General features: G+C 42.0%; 3 protein-coding genes across 6 annotated transcripts; 1 reads left to right on the top strand and 2 right to left on the bottom strand.

Annotated features, from left to right (window-relative positions):
* Positions 1 to 46: 46 nt before the first annotated feature.
* On the top strand, positions 47 to 1,342 carry LOC131271397 (proteasome subunit beta type-4). The gene is made up of 3 exons (XM_058272812.1): positions 47 to 327; positions 407 to 613; positions 687 to 1,342. The coding sequence occupies exons 1-3, from the start codon at positions 170 to 172 to the stop codon at positions 1,138 to 1,140; spliced, it is 819 nt and encodes a 272-aa protein (XP_058128795.1). The 5' UTR covers positions 47 to 169; the 3' UTR covers positions 1,141 to 1,342.
* A 141-nt stretch (positions 1,343 to 1,483) lies between these two features.
* On the bottom strand, positions 1,484 to 2,231 carry LOC131271398 (transmembrane protein 14 homolog). The gene is made up of 2 exons (XM_058272813.1): positions 2,081 to 2,231; positions 1,484 to 1,982 (listed from the first exon to the last, which is right to left on the bottom strand). Exons 1-2 carry the CDS (start codon positions 2,151 to 2,153, stop codon positions 1,663 to 1,665), a joined length of 393 nt encoding a protein of 130 aa, XP_058128796.1. The 5' UTR covers positions 2,154 to 2,231; the 3' UTR covers positions 1,484 to 1,662.
* Positions 2,232 to 2,615: 384 nt separating this feature from the next.
* On the bottom strand, positions 2,616 to 13,435 carry LOC131261325 (far upstream element-binding protein 1). 4 transcript variants are annotated; one of them, XM_058263330.1, is made up of 7 exons: positions 12,428 to 13,435; positions 9,430 to 10,539; positions 8,886 to 9,346; positions 8,704 to 8,783; positions 8,093 to 8,310; positions 6,913 to 7,523; positions 2,616 to 4,428 (listed from the first exon to the last, which is right to left on the bottom strand). In XM_058263330.1, the coding sequence occupies exons 1-6, from the start codon at positions 12,506 to 12,508 to the stop codon at positions 7,227 to 7,229; spliced, it is 2,247 nt and encodes a 748-aa protein (XP_058119313.1). In that variant the 5' UTR covers positions 12,509 to 13,435; the 3' UTR covers positions 2,616 to 4,428; positions 6,913 to 7,226. The 4 variants fall into 4 exon arrangements, with proteins under 4 accessions (XP_058119313.1, XP_058119314.1, XP_058119315.1 ...); XM_058263331.1 differs by having other exon boundaries at positions 8,093 to 8,292; XM_058263332.1 differs by having other exon boundaries at positions 8,093 to 8,283.
* Positions 13,436 to 26,299: the final 12,864 nt, after the last annotated feature.

The following is a 26,299-nucleotide window of genomic DNA, read 5'->3' as shown; positions in this document are numbered from 1 at the left end:
GCTAAACGTCAGCTGCCATGAATAATGTCAAACAAAATTCCGTAAACTCATTCCGTGGTCACTATTGTTGTAGTAAAAAGTACGAGGCAGTGCACAGTTTATTCGGGAATTTACATTCAGTAGTAAAAGCCTTTTACCTATTTCATTCAATAAGCCCAATTAACAGACGATGTATCCAGTCTCAAACAACTTAATGGCTGGTCCGTTCTGGGGAAATGGGCCCGCCCCGGGAGCATTCTACAACTTTCCCGGTGCCCCGGTCAACGCAGGTGCCATGCAAGCTGCTCGCGCGGAAACTCCCGGAGAATTTGGCACACAGCGATCGTAGTAAGTAGTGCACGTAGGCATGTCTACTGTGGAGTATTTCGTCCGCTTAAAATAATCCTATTTTCATGTGCTTTCCCAGCTACCCAGTTACCACCGGTACATCCGTAGTTGGGTTGATGTTCAAGGATGGCGTGGTTATTGCCGCCGATAAACTAATTTCTTACGGCTCGTTGGCTCGCTTCCACGATGTCGACCGTGTCTATCGTATCAATGATAAGACGGTTTTGGGCATCGGAGGCGATTTCGCCGATTTTCAATACATCAAGCGTCACATCGATCAGAAGGTGTAAGTGCGCGCGTCTTGAGCTCAAGCGAAAATGTTGCATGTGTAACGAAGCTCCATCTTCTTCTCCCTACAGCATCGACGATCAGTGCCTGGATGATAAGAACGAGATGAAGCCCCGTTCGTTCTACAACTGGCTCACCCGTGTCATGTACAACCGCCGTTCGGATTTCCAACCCCTCTACCTCGATCTCGTCATCGGAGGTATGCAGGATGGGGAGCCATTCCTTGGGCACGTTAATCTACGCGGTCGTTCCTACACGAGCAATGTGGTGGCTACCGGCTATGGTACCCATCTTGCGCTGCCGTTATTGCGTGAGTACTCGGAAAATCCCACCGCCTACCAAGCGCTCGGCCAGGCGGAAGCAACCGATCTGACGAAGCGCGTCATGGAAGTGCTGTGGTACCGCGATTGCCGCAGTGACCCCAAGTACTCGCAGGCCATCTGCACAGCCGGCGGTGTACAGCTGGATGCTGACTGCTTCGTGGCGCAAAATTGGGATCTGGCGCACACGATTAAGGGATACTAGAGTGCGATGGGGCTTTTCGCTTTCGTTCGGTGGATTATGGTTCGATAATTTACACACTTTTTCCAATAAATCAAACATTTAAAACCTACGAATGATAAAATAAGAACTCCAATCGGTGTTATAATTGACGACAGTCGGCAAATAATGTGTTAGTCTGTTTTAAATAAACCTTCCGGACGTTTATTTGTACTCCGTATCAACACATATAAACGATTATCCTCGGCTGATGCGTTGATTCCTCATACTCATTTCGCAAGTAAGACGAACAGCTACATAAACGTATAAACGTGATACAATAAGATTTATAAATACAATAGTTAACGATTCGACCGTCCTTACGCTACCTCCGTAACAATGTAAATCGTGATTCAATATGAGTTCTTCGTAAAAGATACGAACATTCGAGTATGATATATTTGGTTTCCGTTGGTCCAGCCAGCCGTGACCGGGGCGGCAAAATCATGAGATTCCACGATCACCTTCCTTCCTTCCACCATCGCGGCTCCTGCTTGGACAACCTTACTACTCTAGTTTCGAATTTTCATCCACTATGACGACAGTGAAATTGTGATCACTGTACGGAGCACCGCGCATCCAACCCATGGATAAGTAGTCGCGATAGATAACGCACGTCCACACCACGACGCCGAACGAAAGCAGTATTATCATTCCGGCCGGCATGAACGCCCTCGTGCTCCAGTAGCGATACAGCATGACCATTATGAGTGCCGCTAGAATCGCCAGCTGTACGATCGGTATCGGTTCCTGCAAAGAATTAAGCCAGGCCCCTACGCCGAGCGCCACACCGAATAGAATGCCAGAGTAAAGGGACATCTGTGATCCTGTAAATAACACACGGAGAAGTCAACGCAAAGCCCCGTCTACTGCGATCCTCACTAAACGGTGGCAGAGGACGGCGTAAAACGTGAAATTTACTTACGAGCGCGTACGTAGCCCATTATTCCGCCGGCTGCGATGAGTATCGCAAAAATCGCTCCAACAAAATCGATCATTTTCACTGAACTTTACTTAAAGAAGCTGCAAGATGTATCGCAAATGCCGCTTTTCTACTCTGAATTTACAAATGCTGTCATCAGTTGTTTTGGATGAAATTGGGCAGTGCTGCCGGGTGTTGCCAGGAAAAATCTGTTTACAAAAATTTAAATACCACATTGAATCGCCCAACGTGAAATTCCAAATTCTTCAGTTCCCTGGTTAAACGCTTTTCACAATTGCATCTCCACTTTAGTACCAAGGGAAGTAAAATAAGGAGGTAAATCAGAATGTGCGGGACTTGTTTTGCGCTTGTTAAGATACAATTCATTTCTTTCGGTTCTCCATCGAAATACAACAGATTTTTAAACCGACACAAGCTGGAGCCGAATACTTACACATAACTTATGATATTTTATATGTGCTAGGCACGCTTTCTCAATAGCAACCCATCGTAAATAAAGAACACGATTTGTAGAGGACAACCATTTATTTCACTTTCAGATACAATTGCGTATACTGTTCACTGCCAACCACATGATGTCGTCGAGAATCGCACCGCATTGCTTGTTTTGCATTGCTTTAACACATCGATCACTTCCGAGATAGTGCCTCTTCCGCAAACTACTTTACTTCACTGAAATATTTGCAACAGAAACTCACCCGTGTTTTCTTGCGTTAGTTCCGCCAGCAGTTGGGACTATTCTAGTTTTTGGTAGTTTGATTCACTTCGTTCACAATAATCATTTAACGCTTATCCATCAAACCATCAACTCATCGCACAAGCAACATACACGTTTAGTAAACCATAGCAATTACTGAATATATCTTCACACTACATTAGACATATTTTAGATACTTGAGCGTGTTTTAGACTGCAAAGGGTGTTCTATGACAAAAGATGAAGGTGAATTTTCGTTGAAGCGCTGTAAATTGATTGAGTATCTACATTTCACAGCAAAACAATTACCAAATATAAACCATGTGCTACAACGAATAAAAAAGAATATAATAAATAGAAATTATATTTCAAAATGTTGTTGGTTGGGGAAATGTATATAATCCAGTATATAATTAAAAAGAACATACATATTTGAAATGTTTATACAAATGGAAGATTAGACCATGAAAATTCTGATACATTCCAGCAGGAATACTGGAGGAAAATAAACATTCAAAACCTATTTTAGATGCCGGTGGTGATAGAATAAATGGCATAAAGGATGGATAGATGGATATTTAGAACATCGGAGAAACTGTTACAATAACAAATTCATAATTTTTACTTTGCAATTCATAAAAGTTCAGTTTGTTTCATGGTTAAATCATGCTGCCTGGTTTAGGTTTCCTCCTCCGGCCTCTTGTTGGTTTGCGTGTCATGTCCCTAAGTTTAGCGTCCAACGCTATTTATGACCATTTCCGTACCACTTCAGTTTGTCTCACTTTCCGAACTGCATCAGAAGACGGTATTCTACCCTCTTCAGACGATGGATGTATCTTCTGGTACAAACGAGTCTGCTTTAAAGTTCGGCTAACCTAAGTTTGATTAAAGGTGAGACACGATCGCGATCAACAGTGTTATTTTTTCGTAGTGAAAAGCTGAACATTTGAATGCACATTTATTGATAAAAACCATACCAAACTCAAGGTACACTCGGTGTTCTGCATGAACCACACGTTACGCTTAATATTCATCTTTTTCTGGAAGAACTGCTTTTTCGCTTGACTGGAAACACGCGCTGTTCTTAGTCATTTGTCTTCAGTTGATATCCAGCCGTATCGGTCCATCTAATGTCGACGATTCACACTAAGCATTATCACCATGCACTAGAAACCGGCGCATCATTCGGAAAGAAACTTTTCTGGGTGGAAGAGGTCGATTGTTGAGATGCGGAATCTGCTGCCTTCTACCATTACCATATCTCGACAAACGGGCACACCATCGCAATTAGTGCTGTTTGTTCTTTTCCACTCTTTTGCAACAAAGTGGTTACAAGTATTTTTTTTTTATTATATAGGAAGTGCTATTTTCGGTTGTGGTTTTAATCCATTCATATGTTTATATAACTGGTACTAACTCTACGAAAATGTTACCGTACATTGGGTAAACCCTAGAGAACTATTTTATTCAGATGGATTGTGGATTAATCATAATTGCTTCAAACTCCGATTTATTTATTTTGTTTTCGTTTTGTTGGTTTATATATCTATATGCTTGCTTTAGTCTGTTCCACGCGTCCTCACATAGTATATAGTAGAAGTAGTAGTAGATGTAGTAGTGCTAGGTTATAAGAGCTGCAATAAAACGGTTCAAAAAGAGAGAAAAATGGAAATATTCATATTACGGCGATCATTTAGTGTATATCAGAAGGATTGGGATAATGTACAAGATGGGGAGGTAGAATGTGTAGCGAAGAGAGAGAGAGAGAGAGAGAAGTGGTCAAATCAAACTGCAACAAACAAGTCTCAACATCATCGTATCGATGCGTCTTCGAAAACTCCGGATATAGAGAATAATGATCCAAATTCAAAAAAAATTTAATCGTAATAAATTAAGATAGAATGCAATTAAAATCCCATACTCTAAGCAAAAGAAAAACGCATAAAACCATAATCATGAAACTGAAAACAAGAAACAAAAAGTAATAGGACTGATATCGCGATAAGAGTTACGTTATAAGTTGGTAATTAACATTGTTTACAATAAAGCACATAATATCTCTTTGTTAATATTTGTGTGTGTACCGTGATAAATATGTTTAACATTATAAGGTTACTAAATCTATCAATTGGTAATAGATAGCAATAAATATATGTGATAAAAAATTGCATATAAATATTGATATTATAATGTATTTCAGTAAAAAGGTATCAATATGATCAAAAATCTATCCTATATCAGTATAATTGATTGTTTCACCCAGCACTCCAGGGAGATAATATACGAAGCGCATTCTTTTTAATAATTTAATATAACATCCTATTATATAATGTGTTAATGTGAAAATCAATATAGAAAACAGCTTTCATCATACATCAACGGTAAGATATGGTTTGATAAAATTCACAACTTGATTATCCACAAGCAGACATTTACTAGCAGAACAATGAAATGCATTGGATAATTAAATAGAAAAATTCATAATAATCATGGCCCTTTTGTATGGGAATATGCTCCACCACCTGATATGAGATATTTATTCTAGAAATTTATCATTTTATATATAAATATATAAAAAATTGTTCATATATTTTCATATTTGGTAAAGAAAACATTTATCACTAGTTGATAATAGGACAGATAAAATAATTCAATGCTATCTTCTACAAGTGCAATTGACATAAATACACTAAAATCAAATAATGCATTTTTCATGTATAGCAACAAATATTTGCCTTGGTCCCCCCTAAAAGAACGGTACGCTAATAAAATGTGATCAAGATGAGGAAGGCACATTTATTTAAAATAGCATATATATTCATATGTGAGGGTGTGAATTAAATTGCGTTTGAGAAACGTTTGCATTGAAATATATAGATTGAAGAGATATACTCTCAATATACGATAATATACCCTTATAATGCGACAATAACATTTTACGTAAATATGGTGGTTGCGTTGTATAATGACAATTGTATGCGCAAAATTGTTAGTTTATGGTTAAATTCTAACAATTCACATTTAACAAGTTTGATGCACATTATTATAAGAAATACAAGTACAAATGTTTGCATATACGAGTAATTATGTATATAAAGTATAATATAGTGGAATCACACATGTAGGTACACACATCGATATGTTTATATATTGCATGTGAAAATTGCATATTTTAAAGGTTTATGTGGGCAAATGGAATATTGTTTAAAAATATTTGTCATTTTGCAATTACCGTTATAAAACTATAAATACCCTTATCAAGATGGTACACCTATCGAATTTGTAACAGAAAATCGGTCTTGCAGCTGAGAGGAAGGAGAAGGTGTGTCTTCTAGATATTCTGCAATGAATCACAGAAATTCGTTAAAACATACAGACACACATATGGACCACATTGAAGAGTTTTACCCACTGAACGTCAGGAAAGAAACAGAAACGCTTCGTTTTCAGGAAAATCATACCACAATCGATAAAAAGCCACTGCACTACAGCACGAACCAGATACAGAGCACTCGCGTGTTCACTACACAAAAAACAAAACACCATTTCGAGGAGAACTTGTTCGAAAGATGAGACCATTTTTTCCCTCGCTAACTATTCACCCTATCTTGCATGATTGTAATTTACGGTTATCGAATATGTTCCAACATGTAGACAAGCGCGTCACAAGAACTAAGTAGCCGGGGAGAAATAATAAAGTTGGCGGTACCAGCAATTTACGATTGCTTTGCCAGAATATGATTCAACAATTTTTGCAACAAAAAGATCACGTGAAATGCACATCAGCTGGATCATTCCCGAATAAAGAAACCCAATTTGAAAGGAATTAAGGAACAAACCATTTCAGGTTCGGGTGGAAAATGATGTGCAAAAACGATAACAAATTATAAATGACCAACAGAGAGAGATACGTGAGTGGAATGTTGATAGTTTGAGAAGATCGTCGGGAAAAGATATTGAATGGGTAAAATAAATTAAATGCCAAAACAAAGTAGACTCAATCGGGAGAAAATAGAACAGAAACGCATTAAAAGAAAGAAAAAGCCACGCACAACAACTCGATACAAAGACTTGGGGTTCGCTGCTGCCAGAAATGATGGTTGTTGGGGAAAACTTACCTTACTGTACACGATGCTGTCGCGGGGTTGCTGCTATACAATTGCTAAATAACTCTTCTTCACAGCATCGAAAACTGCCAATGGACGATGGTCGAGGTGTGGGTGTGTGCGTGTGGGTAGGTCGGATCTGAGCCTTCGTTCCATTCGTTGAATCGTTGCGAAGACGTCGAAGAATGTTGTTGGCCGAATGAAGCACGTGGAGTTGGAGGGTGTGTTCTTATACGATGGAGTGGAGCGGCCCTCCTGTTTCTCTTGCGGTTTTTTTGCGTTATCTCTTGCAGCTTGCTGGTTGGTTGTGTTCTTCTTGGTTAGCTCTAGTTCTTATCCTGATTGGACGCATTCGACTGATTCTGTTGTCCTCCCTGCGGTCCCGGATAGCCTCCGCCGTACGGGTAACCGGCATATCCCGGTTGACCACCGCCGCCGCCTCCTCCTCCACCGCCTCCACCACCACCACCGTAGTACTGCTGATACTGCTGGCCACCGTAGCCTCCCGGACCTTGCTGCTGAGGGCCCCCGCCCCCTCCGCCACCGTACTGACCACCTCCGGCCGGTCCTCCGGGTTGATTTCCGGTTACCGCCGCCACTGCTGCGGCCTGTGCTTGCAAGGCCTGTGGTGGTGTTACATGCCCAGAAGATGTTGACGATTGGTTTTACGAAGATCATGACGGCGAGGAACACGTGGGATAGATAAACAGTCACCGATGACAACCACCAACAATGGATGGTCGATATTGATCGTTTGTAAGTTGTTTTGCGTAGCGCGTTTCAGAAAAGATTGTTCGTGCGTTGTTATGCAAACCAAAAAATTTTAATGAAAGAAAAAAGACGGAAGAAGGAAAACATAAGAGCGTTGCAAATATACAAAAAAAAAACCTAAGCATCGTAACAAAAACGGTCGGAAGGACTAGGTAAGCTTTAACATTTCAAGACTTAATTTTTGCAGCGTTGTCGAGAAGACATTTACTCGGTGCTCAAAGTAAAACGAGGATATAGTTCCTTTTGTTTTGCTCTGGGATAGATGTGCCCAAAATCAAGACGCTCGAAAGAGTGAACGGGCGGCGAGAAGATGGATCGAATGGGACCGGGTGAGTGGTAGGATGGGGGATTAGCATGACGGGAAGGTGTTTTGAACTGACAAGATTTCATATCAAACTAAAGAAAATACAGAATCCGTTACCTTGTTGGCCGCAATTTGCTTCTCGATGGCTTCGGCTTCCTCGATTTTACCGATTCGTCGGTAGTACTCTGCCCATTCCGCACTGTAGTCTGCTTGGCCACCACCACCGCCGCCGCCGCCGCCGCCACCACCGCCAGCCTGCTGCTGGTGCTGCTGTTGCTGTTGTGAACCGGCTCCCGCGGCTGCCATCACTGTTTGACCTTGTACAGATTGATTAGCTAATATGGTTTCGAAGATATTTTGTTTGGGAGGCACATAAATCATACGAACGTAACGCGCAACGGTACGTTTTAAAACGAACAAGGAGCGAAGGAAGCGAAGGTTAAAGTATTCAGGAGAAAATAATATAATCAACGATAACAAAAGGGTAGGGAAATTAGAAAGTATAAGAATGGAAATTATATTAATATTAAAACCATTTAACAATTGAACCCACACAATCGTCCATCGGATAGCATCATCGGCATATTTCATTAGTTTAAATAGAAAGATAGCAAAGGTAGAACAATGCAATTAACATCATTTTCAGTGAACACAACACTTCTTCCAAAGGCATTTAACTAAAGCGATCAAGTCTACACGAAGAATAGCATCATGGGTACTGATATTACCTGACAACGTGCCTTGGGCTGCCTGACGTGCCTTGACCTGCTGTTCGATCATTTCCGCCTCACGGTGCATTCCCATTTGCCTAACGGAGAGAAAAAGATTGAAAATAGTTTTGTTAAGCAATGAAGGTAAATACTATGAGTTTGATCAGTGGGAAATTTAAATCAAATTGGGGATTTCTTACTTGTAATACTCGATCCATTGCTGGGAGTAATCTGCCTGCGGCTGTTGTTGCTGTTGCGCGGCGGCTGCTGCTGCGACCGCTGCAGCCGAGGCTGCATTGGCCTGGGCGGACTGCTGCTGCTCCCAACCACCCTGCGACTGATAACCTCCCCATCCGCCCTGCTGGTACGCATTGGGACCGACACCACCACCGCCACCGCCACCTCCACCGCCTCCTCCGCCACCATTGTTCTGGTATTGGTTGGCGGGTACCGTGCTCGCCCCGACATAAACCATATTGATCTCCATGTTGATCTTGTCCTGGATCAGCCGCTTCGCTTCGTCAACCTGATGCTGCTCACCCTTGCAGGTGAACGTCTTTTCCGTCGTCTGGTTCTGGGACGCCTTTCGGTCCATCTCGGTGTGCGCACCGGACTGCTGGTTGATCTGTTTGATCGTATCACCACCACGACCGATGATGATCTAACAAATAAATTATAAAAAAACGAGGTGAGCCCGGGGAAACATAATAATGCCTTAAGGTTCACATCAATAGCAATACTCACACCACACTTTGAAACGGGTACGGTGAAGGTGTACTCTAATCGGGTCACCTGCGGACCATTGTAGCTGTTGTAGTTATTATCCTGATTCGGATTACCACCCATGCCACCACGACCGCCATGGCCGCCTCCGTCACCACCTCCTCCACCGCCCATTCCACCGCGACCACCACCACCGCCTCCTCCCTGTTCCCTTCTTAGGACGCTGTCGATCAAATCTTCGATCATACGCTTTCCATCTTCGACCTGAGCCTTTGAACCAAGCACGATGCAACGTCGATCACCCGGGCCATCACCGCGGCCCTGTATGAACTGCAGCTTGCAACCCGATTCGCCCTGAATCTTCTTGATCATCTCACCGCCCTTGCCGATGACCACACCGACGGCCGCCTTCGGAACGAACACCTCTGCCTGTTCGTTTCCGTTCATATTCTGGCGCTGCGAGTAGGCGTCCTTCTCCTGGATCAGCTCGTACACGAGCTGCTTCGCGTGCTCCACTTTCTGCGGATCGCCGGAAATGCGTAGCGGTTTCTCCATCTCCTGCCCCGGCCCATCCTGAATGATCACCATCTTGGCGCCCGTCTTTTCCTGCAGCTGCTTGATCGTCTCGCCGCCCTTGCCAATGATCAGACCCACCTTCGAGCCCGGAATCATCATCTCCTGGTGCGACGCTCCGAAGCCTCCGCCTCCCACGCCACCACCGCCGCCGCCACCACCACCACCACCACCGCGACCACCGCCTAAACCACCACCACCACCCGGTCCCTGATGATTGCCGTTATCCATCGGACCACCGTGGTTCACCATCTTGCTGATCAGTTCGCGCACGCGCTGACTCGGATCCTGCGGTCCACCACCGCCGGGAGCGTTTGAGGAGTTAAAGTTGTTGCTGTTGTTGCTGTTATTCTGCGACAGACGGGCGGCTACGGCTGCAGCTTGGGCGGCGGCTTGCATCGCAGCCTGACTCATGCCAGTGGGCGAGCTAGCATTATTGTACTCAGACTGTCCACCGAATTTTTTCAACTCTGGCCCCGAATCGTGGTCGTCGTGCGGTCTCTTCACTGGTTGGTGTGGCTGCTGCTGCTGGCCACCGGGGTGTATCTTAGCGGCAATCTGCGAAAAAAGGGGGAAAAACAAGAATGAGCAAAACATTAAGTAACAAGACAAGAAGAGAGGCGTTGCTGGCTCATGTACAAAGAGCTCTGCTGGCTCAAGAGAACAAAAAACCGACCGCACTCATCACACACTGGTTGAGTTAAACGTGGTTGAAATATCCAAGGCGCACCCAAATGAAATACTTTTCTGTTTCCAACGTTCACTCGGATTGCATTTTGATCGACTGTGCCGCCGTACCTTTACCCACGGTTAAGGTAAAACACAAATTATCACAATTTATCGCTAATTTTCTAGCCTTTTGCGACCGCGTACCTTCGTCTATTACATCGCCACAAAGCGCACGCATTTCCTGCACAAGGGTAGGAAATCGTGTGCGAACCGTGCGTCTAGGATCTTCTATGCTCCCTAATCGCTCTCTTTATCGCTCAGTTTCTCAAATTGCACCATTTTGAGCTGTGTTGCATGCAGGAAGAACTATCACGAACAAGCATCGAACTTACGGTTTCTGGTGCGTGCATAATCCCAACCGATTTGCAAACGACCAGGATAGTAAAACTTTGCTCAGGTTTGCTCGAGTATGTAAAAGAGTACCGGCCAGGTTGTAAGAGCGAAATCCCAGCGATTGTTGTTAGAAAGGATTCTGTTCCAGGTGTCTGCAATTTAATTCAGCCGCGACACCGCATGCTATGGTTGGGTAATGGAGTTTACCAAGGAGGAAACTTTTACCTCAATTGACGGTTACTAGGGAAACTCACTTAGCAAGGTCTGACTTTTTTTTTTAGACGAGACGACGTATGGCGGCGGATCCTTTTTCCCCAGGAGTACCAAGCGCGTTTTGGTACCTTTAATTTTTCGCTTTAAAAAACTACCTACTTCGTTACTAGATCACACGCCGGGATGCCTGGGAGATGAATGTTGTAAATTGGAGGAAAAGAAAAGTTGAACAAAACGCGACGAGCGTGAAAAAAACGGAAAAGACAACATTCGATCCCGAGCGGTACGGCGACGATGAAGAATTCTGTTTCTCATCGATCCAAACGCGCCAGTCTAAAAGTCACTGTAATCGGCATAAGCGTCGCTGACGTGCTTCAGTGTGTTGGTGAAATAGAGGAGTTGTGTGTGTTAAGCTGAAACGGTTATAACCGATTCGGCACATTTGAGTTTTACTTGCCGTACCGGTAATACTACTCTGCATTTTATTTCATGTTTTTACCTACCCACATTACTTTATGAACATTTCACATGAAGCATGGTTATTCTAAAAATCTTTATAACTTTAATTACAACCTCCACTGCCGGTGAAGGGGCTAAAGTAGAATGAAATAAACTGAAATCAAATTTACTTGAGCTGAACTCAATCCCTTTGAACTGTGTAAACGCACATGTGCAATTACAACACATACTAGCACAGAACGACGATTATCCGAGAGACGGTGAAACAGAGTGGTTTATCCTGGCGGCCGCCATTTTCCCGGTCCTAATGAAAAAGTAGCGTCAAGCCCTCCGAAGTAGCCGCCATGAATTATTCTCCTTCCTCAATAGCAACAAGGGGTGCCTTGCCCCAACCAAGTTTTTTAATTTGGCATGCTAAAAAAACTACATGAATAATATGAAGAATATGGCTTTACAACTTTTCTAAGTTACAAACTTTTCACTTGCTTTGCGCACACAGGTGTGTCTGCTTTTGCTTTCTTCAATAAGCCGACAAGATCATTACTTCGCAGGCAATGATTGAAGTTTCTACTCACAAACCAAAAAACCTGACTATATAAATTCGCAATAGGGACGTTTTGTGAAAATAATGCCTCAGGAAATGTGTGGAATGTCGATATGATAGCGTTAGTGGTCGAGGGGTTCCCTCTGGGTGCTTCTGCTTTTTACTCACTTGTTTGGCTCTCTGTAAAGCGGCTGCAAATGCTGACGATTGACTAAAATTTTGCGAGTTCTGGTTGGAATAATCACTCATTATTAAAATAAATGAACCGATAAAGTAAAAACGTTTCCACTGTCAGAGGAAGTCAACAACGAATAAATAGGGCTAGCGCTCCTCTGTCGCTGGCCTGAGACTGAAAAACGGGCTACTCTTGTCCGTATATTCTCGCACGTCTTCTCCGCGTCTTCTGCCACACACCGCTTCTCTCCGCTCTCCTCCGCGCTTGTCTAAAACCGCTGCTTGACAATTGTTCTCTGCCCCAGAGTCACAACGAGAGAGAAGATGCTGTTTCTGCTGTTTTGCGGCCTTTAGCAGGTTTCTTTTCAGTGTGCCTACACACCAACCGATTCGCGGGCCTGAATGGGTTACACGACTTGCAAGAAAACTAGCTGCAGATACACGAGATTTCTCCGTTTTCTTTTCGATTTCAGTTCTGTTTCCAGTTAATCACTACACCACCGGATTGCCTCCTTTAGGATCGGATGAGCTCTTCTGTCGCCTTGTGGAACAACATAAAAAAAAACTATCTCTAGCTTGTGCTCCTGCTCAATCTCTTTCTCGCCTGTGACACTCCTATCATTCTATCTCGCTTTTCCTCGTGGGAGGTGTTTCCGCTCTGTTGCTGCCGTCTACAAGATATGAGCACGAAAGCGATTTTCCTTCGCAAAAATCATTTATGCAGACTTTTCATCCAAATTTATTTCCTCTGTCGGCGTCAAGTTTGCGTTCACCCAATGCGAATCACATCACGATGCCTGCGTAGTTGAAGGGTGGGGTGGTTACGGTGCCGGAAAAATCTGAACTGAAAATCACCAGCAGTGCGGCGCACGACGACCAAAGCACATTTGGAGGAAAATTATAAAACTAAAGAAAAACGATCTATGATGCTACGAGGCACGGTTGGAGCGATTTTTCCGCACATCACACGCAATCGATCTGAACGACGCTGCCACTTCGAAGGAAAACTGACGAGTGGCAGCTTGCACTTTGCGATGGTGGACTAGTGTTGGCAGAATCGGGATTCGGAAGATTTGAAGATTCGATCCCTAGAGGGATTCCAAAGATTCGAATCCCATTTGCAGATTCTAAAGATTCGAATCCCATCTGACAGATTCTAAAGATTTGAATCCCATTTGACGGATTCTAACGATTTGATTCGATTAGGATTCGAATCAGATTTGATTGGTTTGGGACTCGATTTGATTCGATTCTGACTTGTTCCTAAACTGTTTGAATCGACTCACAATGATTTGAGTCGAATTAGTTACATAAATAGTCGATCTAGAGATTTCCTGACTAGTCGATCTAAAGAGAGAAAAATTCCTGGAACCTATTTTTTACCAAGAAATACAGTAGAATGTCCATTATTCGAGTTGTTCTACCCAACCAAACCCATTTCATCAGGACCAGACCATTTTTACCGAATTCTGAATCGGATTCTGGGGATTCAGATTAGGATACACAATTTCCAGACCGACATTGATTTGTTTTTACATGATGATGATGATGATGATGATGATGATGATGATGATGATGATGATGATGATGATGATGATGAGTCTTACCGCTTACCCCTACATAGGTTTGAGAGGGACGAAAGTATCTTGAGATATTAAATATAAATCATCAAACAAGAGGGGGCATTGGGGCAATACTCTCCAGAACAATCGCATCCAACTCTGCTCCATTCATACAACGGTCGCCATCGATTGCACAAGGGGGTACATCTTACCCGGGGTCCACACTACAGCGCGACGTCGCCTGACAGGAGCTGAACTCCATATAAAAAAACCTTGCGCGATGTCACGCGAATCGCGCTAAATTTTTTTTGCATGGAGTTCAGCGCCTGTCAGGCGACGTCGCGTTACGCGACGGTGCAGTCTGGAAAGCGTGTTAGATTTCCCAACTAGCAAAAGGAGACCACTTTCCGGAGTAGGGCAGGTATTTTCGCACAGTTTTGGTTAACACCGCCAGCATTCATTCTATTAAGTTAAATAAGATAATAAAAATAAAAAGTCCCTGTTCATTTTTTTAATCATCATCATCATAATCGAAGACCATGTTGACAAATGCAATACTACGAGCTCAAAAACTACAACATTTACTAAATACATTGCAAGCACAGCGTCGGACTACCCGCTTCACGTATACGGCGCATAGGCGTTTGAACTCCCTAAGATTTCACGCTTGTTTAGTCTCTCTTGGCATCCTGTTGTACCATTGTCCTCCTAAAAACATTTTCGGGCGTTTCCAGACATATAGCCGGGAAGTCTTGGCTCACCGGCATTACGAGTGTGAGTCCTAACTACTATCCTTTCCGCCAAATACGTTGGTACCAGGCCTTTCAAAATTTTGTACACAAAGACCACAGTTCCAAAGGAACACTATCCACTGCTTGGACTGTTCCGACTGTTTCTTGGATTGGGATTCGGATTTGGGGATTTGGTTTACCCACCACTAGAATAAAGCTGCAGCGCGCCAACAAGCTTCAAAAATTTGGTCGCAACTTGAAATAATGACTGAGATAGCCAAATTGCTAATAACTTGTTAGTGCCTTGGTAAATTTCAGCAACATACACTTCAAATGAAAGGTCTTTTGAAGGCAAACAACTTGATACAACAAATATTTTACCTCGATTCTTATTTTATTAAATAAACATTTGAATGGGATTTAGATACAGAAACCTTGTTTGGTATTTTCTGCTGAAATAACAAATTTGTAAATAATTTTTGATTCTTTCCACCGATTTGTACATGTAACCCCATAAATGAAAAGGATGAACAATCGGAACATTAGGCTGATGTGCATTTTTTCCATACTTACAGGCCTGGCAGCAATGGCAGTTAACATCTAAAGAACGATGACATGCGGCAGCCTCCGGCGAGCATTTTCGGGCCCATAGATTCATCAAATAGATGATATGAAAGATCATCTAGGCGGCCATGTAAGTAAAAATAATGTATTTGATGAACAGTGCAATTAGAACAGTGAGCTAATCCTTAATTATGTCTGTATCATACTTACCGGCATGGCAGCGAAGGCAGTTGAAAAACACAGTACAACTATGAGGAGCGTGTATGTAGGAAGGACTTCGCGGGTAGCATGCGGCAGTAACTGGTAAACTTTTACGGCAAAGTGGATCCATCTATTTTGGGTAGAATTCAATCATGAACATGGTGATAGGATAGTTTGTTTTTTCCCGGTACCCGGACTAGTTAGCAAACACGTTGGTGCGATTGTTGCGTGAATTCTACGACAGCTAGTTTGATTTTTTTTTTGTTAAAGCCAAGAAAAATGCATTTTACGCACTCCGTGGGCACCCAAAGAGGCGGGCGGTTCCTAAGAACAGACTCGAAGGTGTCATAAGAGCATCCCTCACTACTCCCTAAAAAACTCGGCAAAAAGCTGTTTCTTACACCACCAACCTCGCATGTTACCTGTCCTAACTAAGATATTAGCCACGCAACAGCTACTGTTGATTCCGTTCAAAGATAGTGGTCTTACTAGATCCTGACATCCCTGGCGAAATATGCCCTAATCAAAATTTGATGTGGCCTGTCGCTAAGCATGAAAAGGTGGTGGTGGTACATTTTTACTATTCCTATCTCCGTATGCTTCGTACCTGACCAAGGAAAAAATAGGTGGCATACCAAAATTGACTATGTAAAACTCTTTGAAGTAACTAAAAGACCTCGAAAATGCTCGAACCTCCTAACTAACCTAACCCTAACGAAATACATAGTACGCTATCCCTGCCTAAGTAGCCATAATTACGTATCTCCTACACTTCATCTTGTGCCGCATCCCTGACTAGCTCTGCCCTATCAGTAATTTGTTTGAAACGAGTCCTAACTAACCTAACCCTAACGAAATACATGGTACACTATCCCTGCTTAAGTAGCCATAATCACTTCTACACTTTATCTTGTGCCGCATCCCTGACTAACTATGCCCTATAACAGGGGTCGGCAAAGTCCGGCCCGCCAACCGATTTTATCCGGCCCGTAATAAAATTTTAGTGTTTCATACAAAAACTTCAACCCATTTTTCATAAGATTTGTCCACGATGTCAGGTTTGTTTTCTTCCCAAAAATGAAGATTAATATTGTTCAACGAGGTGTTCCTGTTATATGTTGAAAAAACCATCAAAATACAACGAAAATAAGAATTAAAATGTTTAAAAAATGTTTAATGAAAAAAATTCAAATATTTTATCTTTCCATTTGTGTAAGTCATTGTTTAAGGTATCCGGCCCGTAGTTTCGGTTTTCTATTTATCATCTGGCCCTTTTCAAGAAATGTATGCTGATCCCTGCCCTATAATGACACACGGAGGTTGACTGGCTGGCCGACTGGCTGACTGGCTGGCTGGTGCTGCAGACGTCCCTACGAAGTCATCTTATGTATGTCATCCTGGCTAGGCTGAAATAGATACTGAGTTAATGCAATTTTAAAATATAGTATAGGATTGCACGAGGAAGGAGTAACAACCGTGTTTCAGCCGTGGGACGCTTCGAAGATGGGCTCAACTATAAACATTTCATAGTGTTGTTTGGGGCATTAAATTATGCAGACATAAAGAAGCCAAATTCTCAAAGGATACTTCAACAGGTCATCTAACAGACAGTCACCACTGTAGCCATGAATAGTACTGAACGTGCCAGGACGGAATATCTAAATATGTTTCTTGCAAGAAAAGACACTCCTACAGAAATATTGGCACCTGATTAAAGGAAGAAAGACACCAGAGCAGCGAATGTTCATCAACAAGCCTTCGACAAGTGATGGAAGTCAAGACACCAGATACCGCAGATTGCAAATCATAAAATGGCAATGGAATATTAGTTATAGGAATTAGAGCTTGAAGTTACTGTTACTTTATACTGAACTTATTGAAAAGAAACTACGTTGGATTGAAAATGTTTAACGAATAATTCTCTAACTCTTTCGCCTCGTTGTAGGCGCTTATCTTCGGTGATAATGGGGCGCTCATCATCGGGAAAATTAACGTCTTCTACATAGAGTTGAAATATTATGGATAAATTCTGTTAACCGGTCTGCGCGGAAATTGCATTAGCCGGTCGCAATTTAAAAGTTATGTAAAACAACACAAGTTGTTACAATGGGAACTTTTTTTTCTGCTGTTTAATTTTTGCCGCTCATTTTTATAATTCGGAATCGGTTGGTGATTTGGCCGAACGTACGCTCCACCACTTGCCGCGCCCGAGAAAGCCTCTTGTTAAACATACGCCGATCTGGTGTGTCCTCAACTTTAAATGGGACCAGCATTTGTTCTGATCCTTGGAATGCTTTGTCTCCAACAAGAACATACTTAGAAATTCCCTCTGGTCCTGGCACGTTAACGGGTGGCATTCGTTTCACAGCAGTTTCCAAACTACTGGATCGATAGACCCGACCGTCCGCCATCCGACCTGGAGCACCGACATTTTCTTCAAACACTTTTCTTCAAACTTCGGTGCAATTGTGTCCCATTCATGTTGGGTATGTGGAAACTGAAAAATGTGTACCTCAATAAATTTGGCATGCAATACAACAGTCTCGAAATTAGCACTTACGCGCAGAAATTTCTGCATTAAGGCCGTTTGGATTGCTTTGCAGCAGCTGGCGATAACTTGGTGCAGCATGCGTCTTTCAATGAATGTGGACGTCGCCAAGTCTGGTACCGTTCGCCCGGTTATTAGATAACGCAAAGTAGCTGCTAATTGTTCCTGTGTGGACAATTGTATTCCACCTGATGTTTTTCGTGGAATATAAGGCGCGCAAAGATTGCACATCAAGCCGAACACAGATGGCGACATCTTCAGATAGCTTAAAAATGTTTTCGGATAAAGACGAGCCGCCAGCTCCACGTACCGCATGTGGGACAGATGCGGCCGATGTTGAAATACCGTGGATTGTCCATTAACCTGAATGACACAAACGATATTATAATATTAAAAACAACGTAAGCCAAGTTATAGGCCTTAACACTTTGGTGACGGGGCCCGTGCACTCTCGGGGTAGCTTGGCTTAACGTTGTTTTTAGCGGAAAGCGCCCGTCAACCAAGCGTTAAGTCATGAACAATTTTGAATATGATAATTGTCGTCGAGGGAAGCGAAACCGTAGACGAGGCGCAGCGCCAGTAGGTCGGTCAGTAGGGATCGAAAAAAGCCGCCGACGAAGCGAAGCGGTTACCCGGGCAAAAACCGATAAACAAGTAAGTAACCTAGTTACAGGTTTATAATTTGTAAAAAAGCGTATCGAACGAAAAATAAAGTTAGTATTCTACAAGCGACAACTCGCCTCTTAACTCCTACGTCGATGGAAGTGCCACCTGGGAGCGCATCGTGCGCAAATTTCTACAATAAATCATTCGCAGTGGCAGATTATCCTATGGGTGGAGTTGGCGGCCGCTAAGGGCCTCGCCGGTCAGAGATCCCCTTTAAACATACTACAGAATTGAGAGTTAACCAAGATCGTGTGTTCAAACGACCGATAGAAGTGAAGAGTTCTTGCAATTCTTACTAGAAATTACCATATTGCTATGTTCAGTTTGGTAATTATTAGCGACATACAAGTTAATTAACAACTATAAAATTACGCAAAACAAGCGACTTAAATGAAGCGGTTTGAAAGTGGAGCAGTAAATCGTTGAAAATTAAAAAAGAAGAAGAATTTATTCATTTTCAAGAAAATGATTTGGGTAAATTTATAAGATTTTAAATGCTTCGAACTTGGTTGACAATGAAAATGCAGACTCCTCAACCGTCTCTAGGAGCACCGGAGATCCTTAGGCCAGAAACAACTACCATGTCTTAAAGCCAACAAGAAACTGAAATAATTGTTTCAACTTCAAATTTTGATTTTGAAACTGTTGGAACATGAAAACTAATCTTTCCGATGTTTTCATTGACCACATAATGAAAAAAAACCTGCAGATTATGGCAATATCGAGAGTTCTAAAACCTCTTTATAAAGATGAGGATGACGTTTACTGCAGAAAGTTCAATACAGAACATTTTTGACTAAAAAACCAACGGAGCATCAGAAGAAAGCACTTGGTTGTTATTTTCGGAAACTACCAAAAGTGTTAATTATTACCCAAGAATCAAAAGAACACATCACATCTATTTGTAACTTGTACAAAAGGTTTAGTTTACCGTATTTTATCGAGTATGGTGCGCAGACGAGAATAGTGCGCACCTAAACTAAAACAAAAGTATTGGGAAGTTCATCTTGGTTACTTGCTAATGGGTAACTTCCGAATATTGTGCGCAGATAGTATTGGATCGATCTTTAATTTGAGAACAAATGCGCACTATATTCGATGAAATACGCTAACCCAAACTAAAGACACAAAGTTAATAAATGAAAGGGGAAAGAAACACAATTATTGGGAAGAAGTACTAAGATCTTATAAAAAACTGAAAACAAGAAGTAAAAACACAATAATTATGGATTTTGCAAACTGTAGAGCACAGTCATTTGACGTTGCAAAATACTTGAGCCTTCGCGCAAGCATTAAGCGGAACAGTGCAGGTGCTATGAGTGTCACAGTAGTGAACTACAGATATAAACGTGGAATTGTACCGGTTCAGATGAACCACATGATGAACTGTAAATGAACAATAAAGCATTCTGTACTTGGACTCCAACCAGAGCGGACGTGTATAACACACGAATATCACATGGTGTCAGAAGTGGTGAAATAGAAGAGCAGACAGAATCAAGTGTAGGAAAATGCAGAACAATAACGAAAAGGTCATGCCGTCTCAAGCAGCGTCGGCTAAACCACTAAAAACCAGCACCAACGAAGCTGCGGCAGTGAAACCACCAAAACCCCTCATCATAGAGGAAAACATGGCGGTTAAGTGGAAGCAATGGTGGCGACAATTCAAGTGGTACTCCGTCGCCACAAACTTAGAAGAGAAGCCTGCACAGGTACAAGCGGCGACGTTCTTGAGTTGTATTGGTGATGAGTGTATCAGAGTGCTGGATACGTTCGGATTAACGGAGGCGCAGGAGGAGAACATTGTAGAGTTGAAGACAAAATTCGAAGAATATTTCGTGCCGAAATCGTGTGTGACCTACGAAAGGTACATTTTCGGGAAAATTGAACAAAATAAAGGAGAGAAATGTGACACGTTTTTCACACGAGTTCGCGAACAAGCGAATCGCTGCGCGTTTGCTGCGCTACACGACTCAATGCTGAAAGACAGAATCATTGCCGGCATGCGTCATACTGATCTACTGCCACAGCTGCTGAACGACGACAATAACTTACAAAAGACAATGGAAGTCGTAAGAAGTCACGAACGAGCGATGGAGCAAGCCAGGGAAATGACAGCAAAGCATGATTTGGAGGTAGATGCGATAAATGGGAAACAGAAAAAAAATGAACAAAGCGACGAATTATTCCAATGTAATAGGTGCGGTCGGGAACATAGACGAAGAATGTGCCCGGCATTCAATAAAAACTGCGAGAAGTGCGGAAAAAAGGGGCACTTCGCCAAACAGTGCTTCAGCAATGTGGCACCTGAGGTTCCATCGCGATCGACTCGTCGTTATGTAAAATCGGTGGAAAAGCAAGATGAACCCCTAGTAGAAGATCTATTCGTAGCGGCATGTGAAGATGAGGATGCAAATGAAGACTGGTATGAAAAGGTAACTATAAACGGAAAAAAAGTATATTTGAAACTGGACAGCGGGGCTGCCTGTAACGTGTTGCCTTGGAAGATCTTTCGCACACTCGGGCAAAAGTTAAAAGAGTCGAAGACTAAACGACTAATATCATATAGCAACCACAGGGTCGAGGTGAAGGGCGAAGCCAGTCTCGAAGTAGTGGTTCGTGGTCGCCAAGAAAAAGCCATCTTCAAAATAGTCGAAGGTGACATGACGCCAATACTGGGCCGAAAAACGAGTGTGAGATTCCAATTAATATCACGGATCGACGAAGTGTGCATAGAGAAATCATTATTCAGTGGACTTGGCTGCATAAAAGGATTCGAGTACGACATAGACCTAGTAGAAAACCCGAACTTCAGAAACGACCCCCCCAGGAGAATTCCCCACGCACTGCGAACGGCGGTAAAAAAAGAACTGGACTTAATGATGGAAATGGGAGTCATCGAACAAATCACCGAGCCAACTCCAGTACTGAACGCAATGGTAATCGTGCGACAAAAAGGTAAGCTAAGGATTTGCATAGACCCATCCCAAGTAAATAAGAACATCCTACGTCGCATACATCCGCTTTCAACCGTAGAAGAAATTTCAGCTCGAATCAGCGGTTCGAAAAACTTTACGATCCTGGACATGAAGAAGGGATTTTGGCAAATACCAGTATCAGAGCGAACGAAAAAATACTTAGCTTTCGGTACACCCTGGGGAAGGTTCACATGCAAGAGATTACCGTTCGGATTAGCATCTGCTCCGGAGGTATTTCAGAACGTGATGACCTCACTATTGGAAGGAATCGACGGAGTAGAGAGCTCCATGGACGATATTCTAATACACGCAGAAACCGAAGAAAAACTTAAAGAAATTACCAAGAGAGTATTGACAAAGATCCAGGGTGCTGGGCTAAAACTTAATAAGGACAAATGCGTGTTTAACCAAACAACAGTTAAGTTTTTGGGACATTTGGTCACAGAGGTTGGACTAAAAGCAGATCCGGAGAAACTGGAAGCAATTAAAAAACTTAAGCGGCCGACAAACAAGCTGGAATTGCAGCGTATGTTGGGAACTATAACATACTTGGGCAAATTCGTACCAAACTTGTCAACACTTACCGAACCTCTAAGGAAACTCTTGCTAAAAGACACAGAGTGGTTATGGCATCAAGATCAAGAGGAAGCGTATTCACAAATCAAACAAACCCTGATAAGTCCACCTGTCTTAGCATTCTATGACGTCAATGAGGACGTCACACTGTCGGTTGATGCCAGCTCGAAGGCTTTTGGGGCTGTTCTTCTACAGAATGGCAAGCCAGTCGCATATGCGTCAAAATCCTTGACGAAGGCACAAGAAAATTACCCGCAGATAGAAAAAGAAGCAGCAGCGATCAGGTTTGCTTGCAACCGATTTCATGATTACATTTACGGAAAAATACTCAAAATAGAGACAGATCACAAACCATTAGAATCAATTTTCAAAAAACCATTGGACAGAGCTCCTCCCAGGCTGAAACGCATTCTTCTGGACGTAACTCAGTACAACCCTGAAATAACGTACAAAAAAGGATCCGACATACCTCTGCCGGACATCCTTAGCAGAGATGTAGACAACACAGAATCAAACGAACATTCGGAAGAGCTAGAAGTACATATAGTATTGCAGATGTCAAAAACGGCACGCGAAGAGATTGTTACAGAAAGCATGACAGATGCAGAAATGATCAAACTTACACAAATCATCATGGAGGGCTGGCCAAGTGAGAAAAAGGCAGTTCCAGAAGGCTTGAGGAAATATTGGTCCTTCCGGGATGAAATGGCTGTCTATGAAGGGCTAGTATTTCGATCCCACCAAATATTAGTTCCGGAAAAGTTAAGAAACAAAATGTTGAAGGAGATTCACAAAGGTCATACCGGGATCCAGGGATGCATACGTAGAGCAAAACAATCCTTATTTTGGGTTGGTATGACATCGGATATCACACAAATGATTGAAAATTGTACAGTTTGTGAAAAACACCAACGGGCAAACGTTAAACATCAGTTGATCAACCACGAAATTCCTACGCTTCCGTTTGAGATAGTATCGTCGGATTTATTTCACTTCAATGGCAACGAATACCTGTTAGTGGCGGACAGTTATTCCGGATTTTTCGACTTTGTAAAACTGAAAGAATCCACATCCGCAGCAATTATCGAACAGCTTAAAAGATGGTTTGCAACCCATGGCATACCTAGAGTACTGCACACCGACAATGGACCACAATATTCAGCTAGTGAATTCATTAAGTTTAGCAAGGATTGGTCATTCGACCATATCACGTCCAGCCCACATTTTCCTAGAAGCAACGGTCTCGCTGAAAGATTCGTTCAGACAGCAAAAAATCTGCTCAAGCGATGCACAGAGGATGGTTCCGATTTACAATTGGCTCTTCTATTGTTAAGAAACACACCAAGAGATGAAGAGTTACAGTCAGCGAATCAAAGATTATCTAATCGCACCCTACGCTCCACCATTCCAGCGACCAATGCAGTGCTGAAACCCCGAATAATACAACAAGTAGCGGAAAACTTAAAGGAGAAAAGGATGCAGCAAAAAGAGTATGCGGATAGAAGTACAATCAATCCCAAAACATACGCAGTGGGACAACCGGTTATGCTGAAGGACATTAAATCGAATCTGTGGAGGGAAGGCAAAATCAAGGAGCAATTGCATCAGCCACGGTCGTACATGGTACAATTAGCTAACGGAAAAGTATGGCGCAGAAACGTACGAGACATCAGAGAAAGGAAAACGCTACAAGGCACTACCGAATCCAGGATGATATTCCCTGCCATAGTTGATCATCAAGAACAGCATGAGAGTCATCAGCAGCAGGTTGATCCTCTTCCCATAGCCCCACCGCATGACGTTGCGATCACACCAGACAGTACAATCAGAACAAGAAGTGGAAGAGAGGTGCGGGTAAAGCGGAACAACGATTTTGTGTATCACTAAAAATATTGAAAGGGAAGATGTCACAGTAGTGAACTACAGATATAAACGTGGAATTGTACCGGTTCAGATGAACCACATGATGAACTGTAAATGAACAATAAAGCATTCTGTACTTGGACTCCAACCAGAGCGGACGTGTATAACACACGAATATCACAATGAGTGGAATTAACCATGTGCAAATCACTCATAAAATTCAATTTTTAATTTTACAGCTACAAATTATAAGGCAGCAGTGCAATTTTTTCAGCTAAAACGCATTTTTACCTCTTCAACCCATCGTTGGAAAATTGTAACAAAAAAAAAAAAAATGAAAAAGGAAAACAATCATTCAATGACTCGGTGGTCAACTAGAGTCGACGCAGTCTTAGCTTTAAAACCCGGGTTTGGAGAAATCAAAAATGCATTGCAAAAAATTTGTAACGGTAAAGATGAAAAAGCAATAACAATAGATGAAACAAACACGCTTCTCCATCCAATGAGTAAATATGAGGTTGTTTTAATAGCCGTAATTTGGAACACGCTGCTTCAGAAAATAAATGCTACAAGCAAGACGCCTCAAACAGTTGAATGTGAACTATTGCAAGGATCAGTGTTGTTGCAATCTTTAGTAACATTCATCAAGAGTTTTCCCGCAGATTTTGCAAATGTAGGAATAACAGCTAACGAGTCATCGTATAGTTCAGTTCAAAAGAAAATCGTGTGCGTAAGCGAGACAAACACAAATTTTCTATCGATTAAGGATTTGTAATTAATGCATTCTATGTCATTTGTGATAATGTAAAATTTTTAATATTACAAAGGGCTAAGACATACGAGTCAGTTTTAAAACAATTTAAATATTATATAGAATCTGTCCCCTGATGATAGAAAGAAAATTTTAAAACTTTTGACTTAAATTTATAAAATGTCTTTAATCACAGCATGCTTTAATTGCAAAATATAACAATAATATAATCATACAGTAGATATTTAATGCTGGTTAATATAATGTTATATATATAGGTACCTTGTAAATTATACTACACAGGATGGGCAGCATGAACCAATGAGTTTGGCCGAAAAAATGAGTTTGAAACGGCGGCGCGCCCGCAGCGAGCGCAGCGAGCGGACTGCGCTAGGTCTACCGAAAAAGGGAGTTTGTTATAAATTTGTGAAATAAGGGGGGCCCGTGGGCCCCCCTCATACCACGCCCCTAGGTTGATTGCGTAGCCGAATTTTCATAACCTCATGCAAGTAATGCATGAGGGAGTTCATGCTGTACATCCTTTTAAGTATAATCAAAATCTTTAATTTAACGAGACATTCAATTCAAACGGTTCACACAACGGCATTTGTTACACCAATTGCATACCTTTAAGGTACACCCGCTCAAAAATGGTGTAGCCACGACAGCGATTTTGGCTGGGGGGGGCTTCATTTGGGATTTTACCAAAAATATAATGTACCCAAGTAATTTTTATGTTTTATCATGGTTCTAAAGATGCCGAATCACTTAGTATAATTTTAAGAGGAAACATTCTTATTAAAAGCTGTGATAAAACCATTATAAAATGACCAAATATGGTGGTTGATCCGATACAGAATAAGGAACCTGACATCACCATAAAACTTAAAAAGGTTTTTCACACTTTAGTTGGTGCAAATCGGCCATAAAATGTTAAAACTGAAAAAAAAAAACGGAGAACCTTATTTACCAAAGAAAAACTGTTTAGTATATGAATTTAACTAATTCGTTTCTCGGTTTAGTACTTACAAACAACTTCCACGATTTGTCTCAGTTACATGCTTTTACGAATTTTGATTCCGACAATCTTCCCGTTTAGGTATCCCGGATTATTCTCGGGCAGAGCTTTGAATGTTCATAGATAGTAAAATCGATTCAACTAATCTCAACTTGAGTAACATTAGTAACGTTTCCCAACTCATACTATGATAGAATTTCTCTTTAAATCTATGAAAAATAAATCTAAATGAAGCTCATAATAAGTTCGTCCCATTAATGCACGCTGGTTATTATAACCAAATTCTTCTCAATGACATAAAAGCTAAAATTAAACTCAGAAACATGATAACAAGAAAATAGAAGAAACTTAGCTCCGAAAACCAGGCCAATAACTTCGCTAACAAAGTAAAAAATAGCATTCAAAATC

This window comes from Anopheles coustani, chromosome 3 (assembly GCF_943734705.1).
Source record: "Anopheles coustani chromosome 3, idAnoCousDA_361_x.2, whole genome shotgun sequence".
Classification (NCBI taxonomy): domain Eukaryota; kingdom Metazoa; phylum Arthropoda; class Insecta; order Diptera; family Culicidae; genus Anopheles; species Anopheles coustani.
The sequence above is the reverse complement of the archived record's forward strand: the minus strand, read 5'-3'. Positions and strand labels throughout refer to the sequence as shown.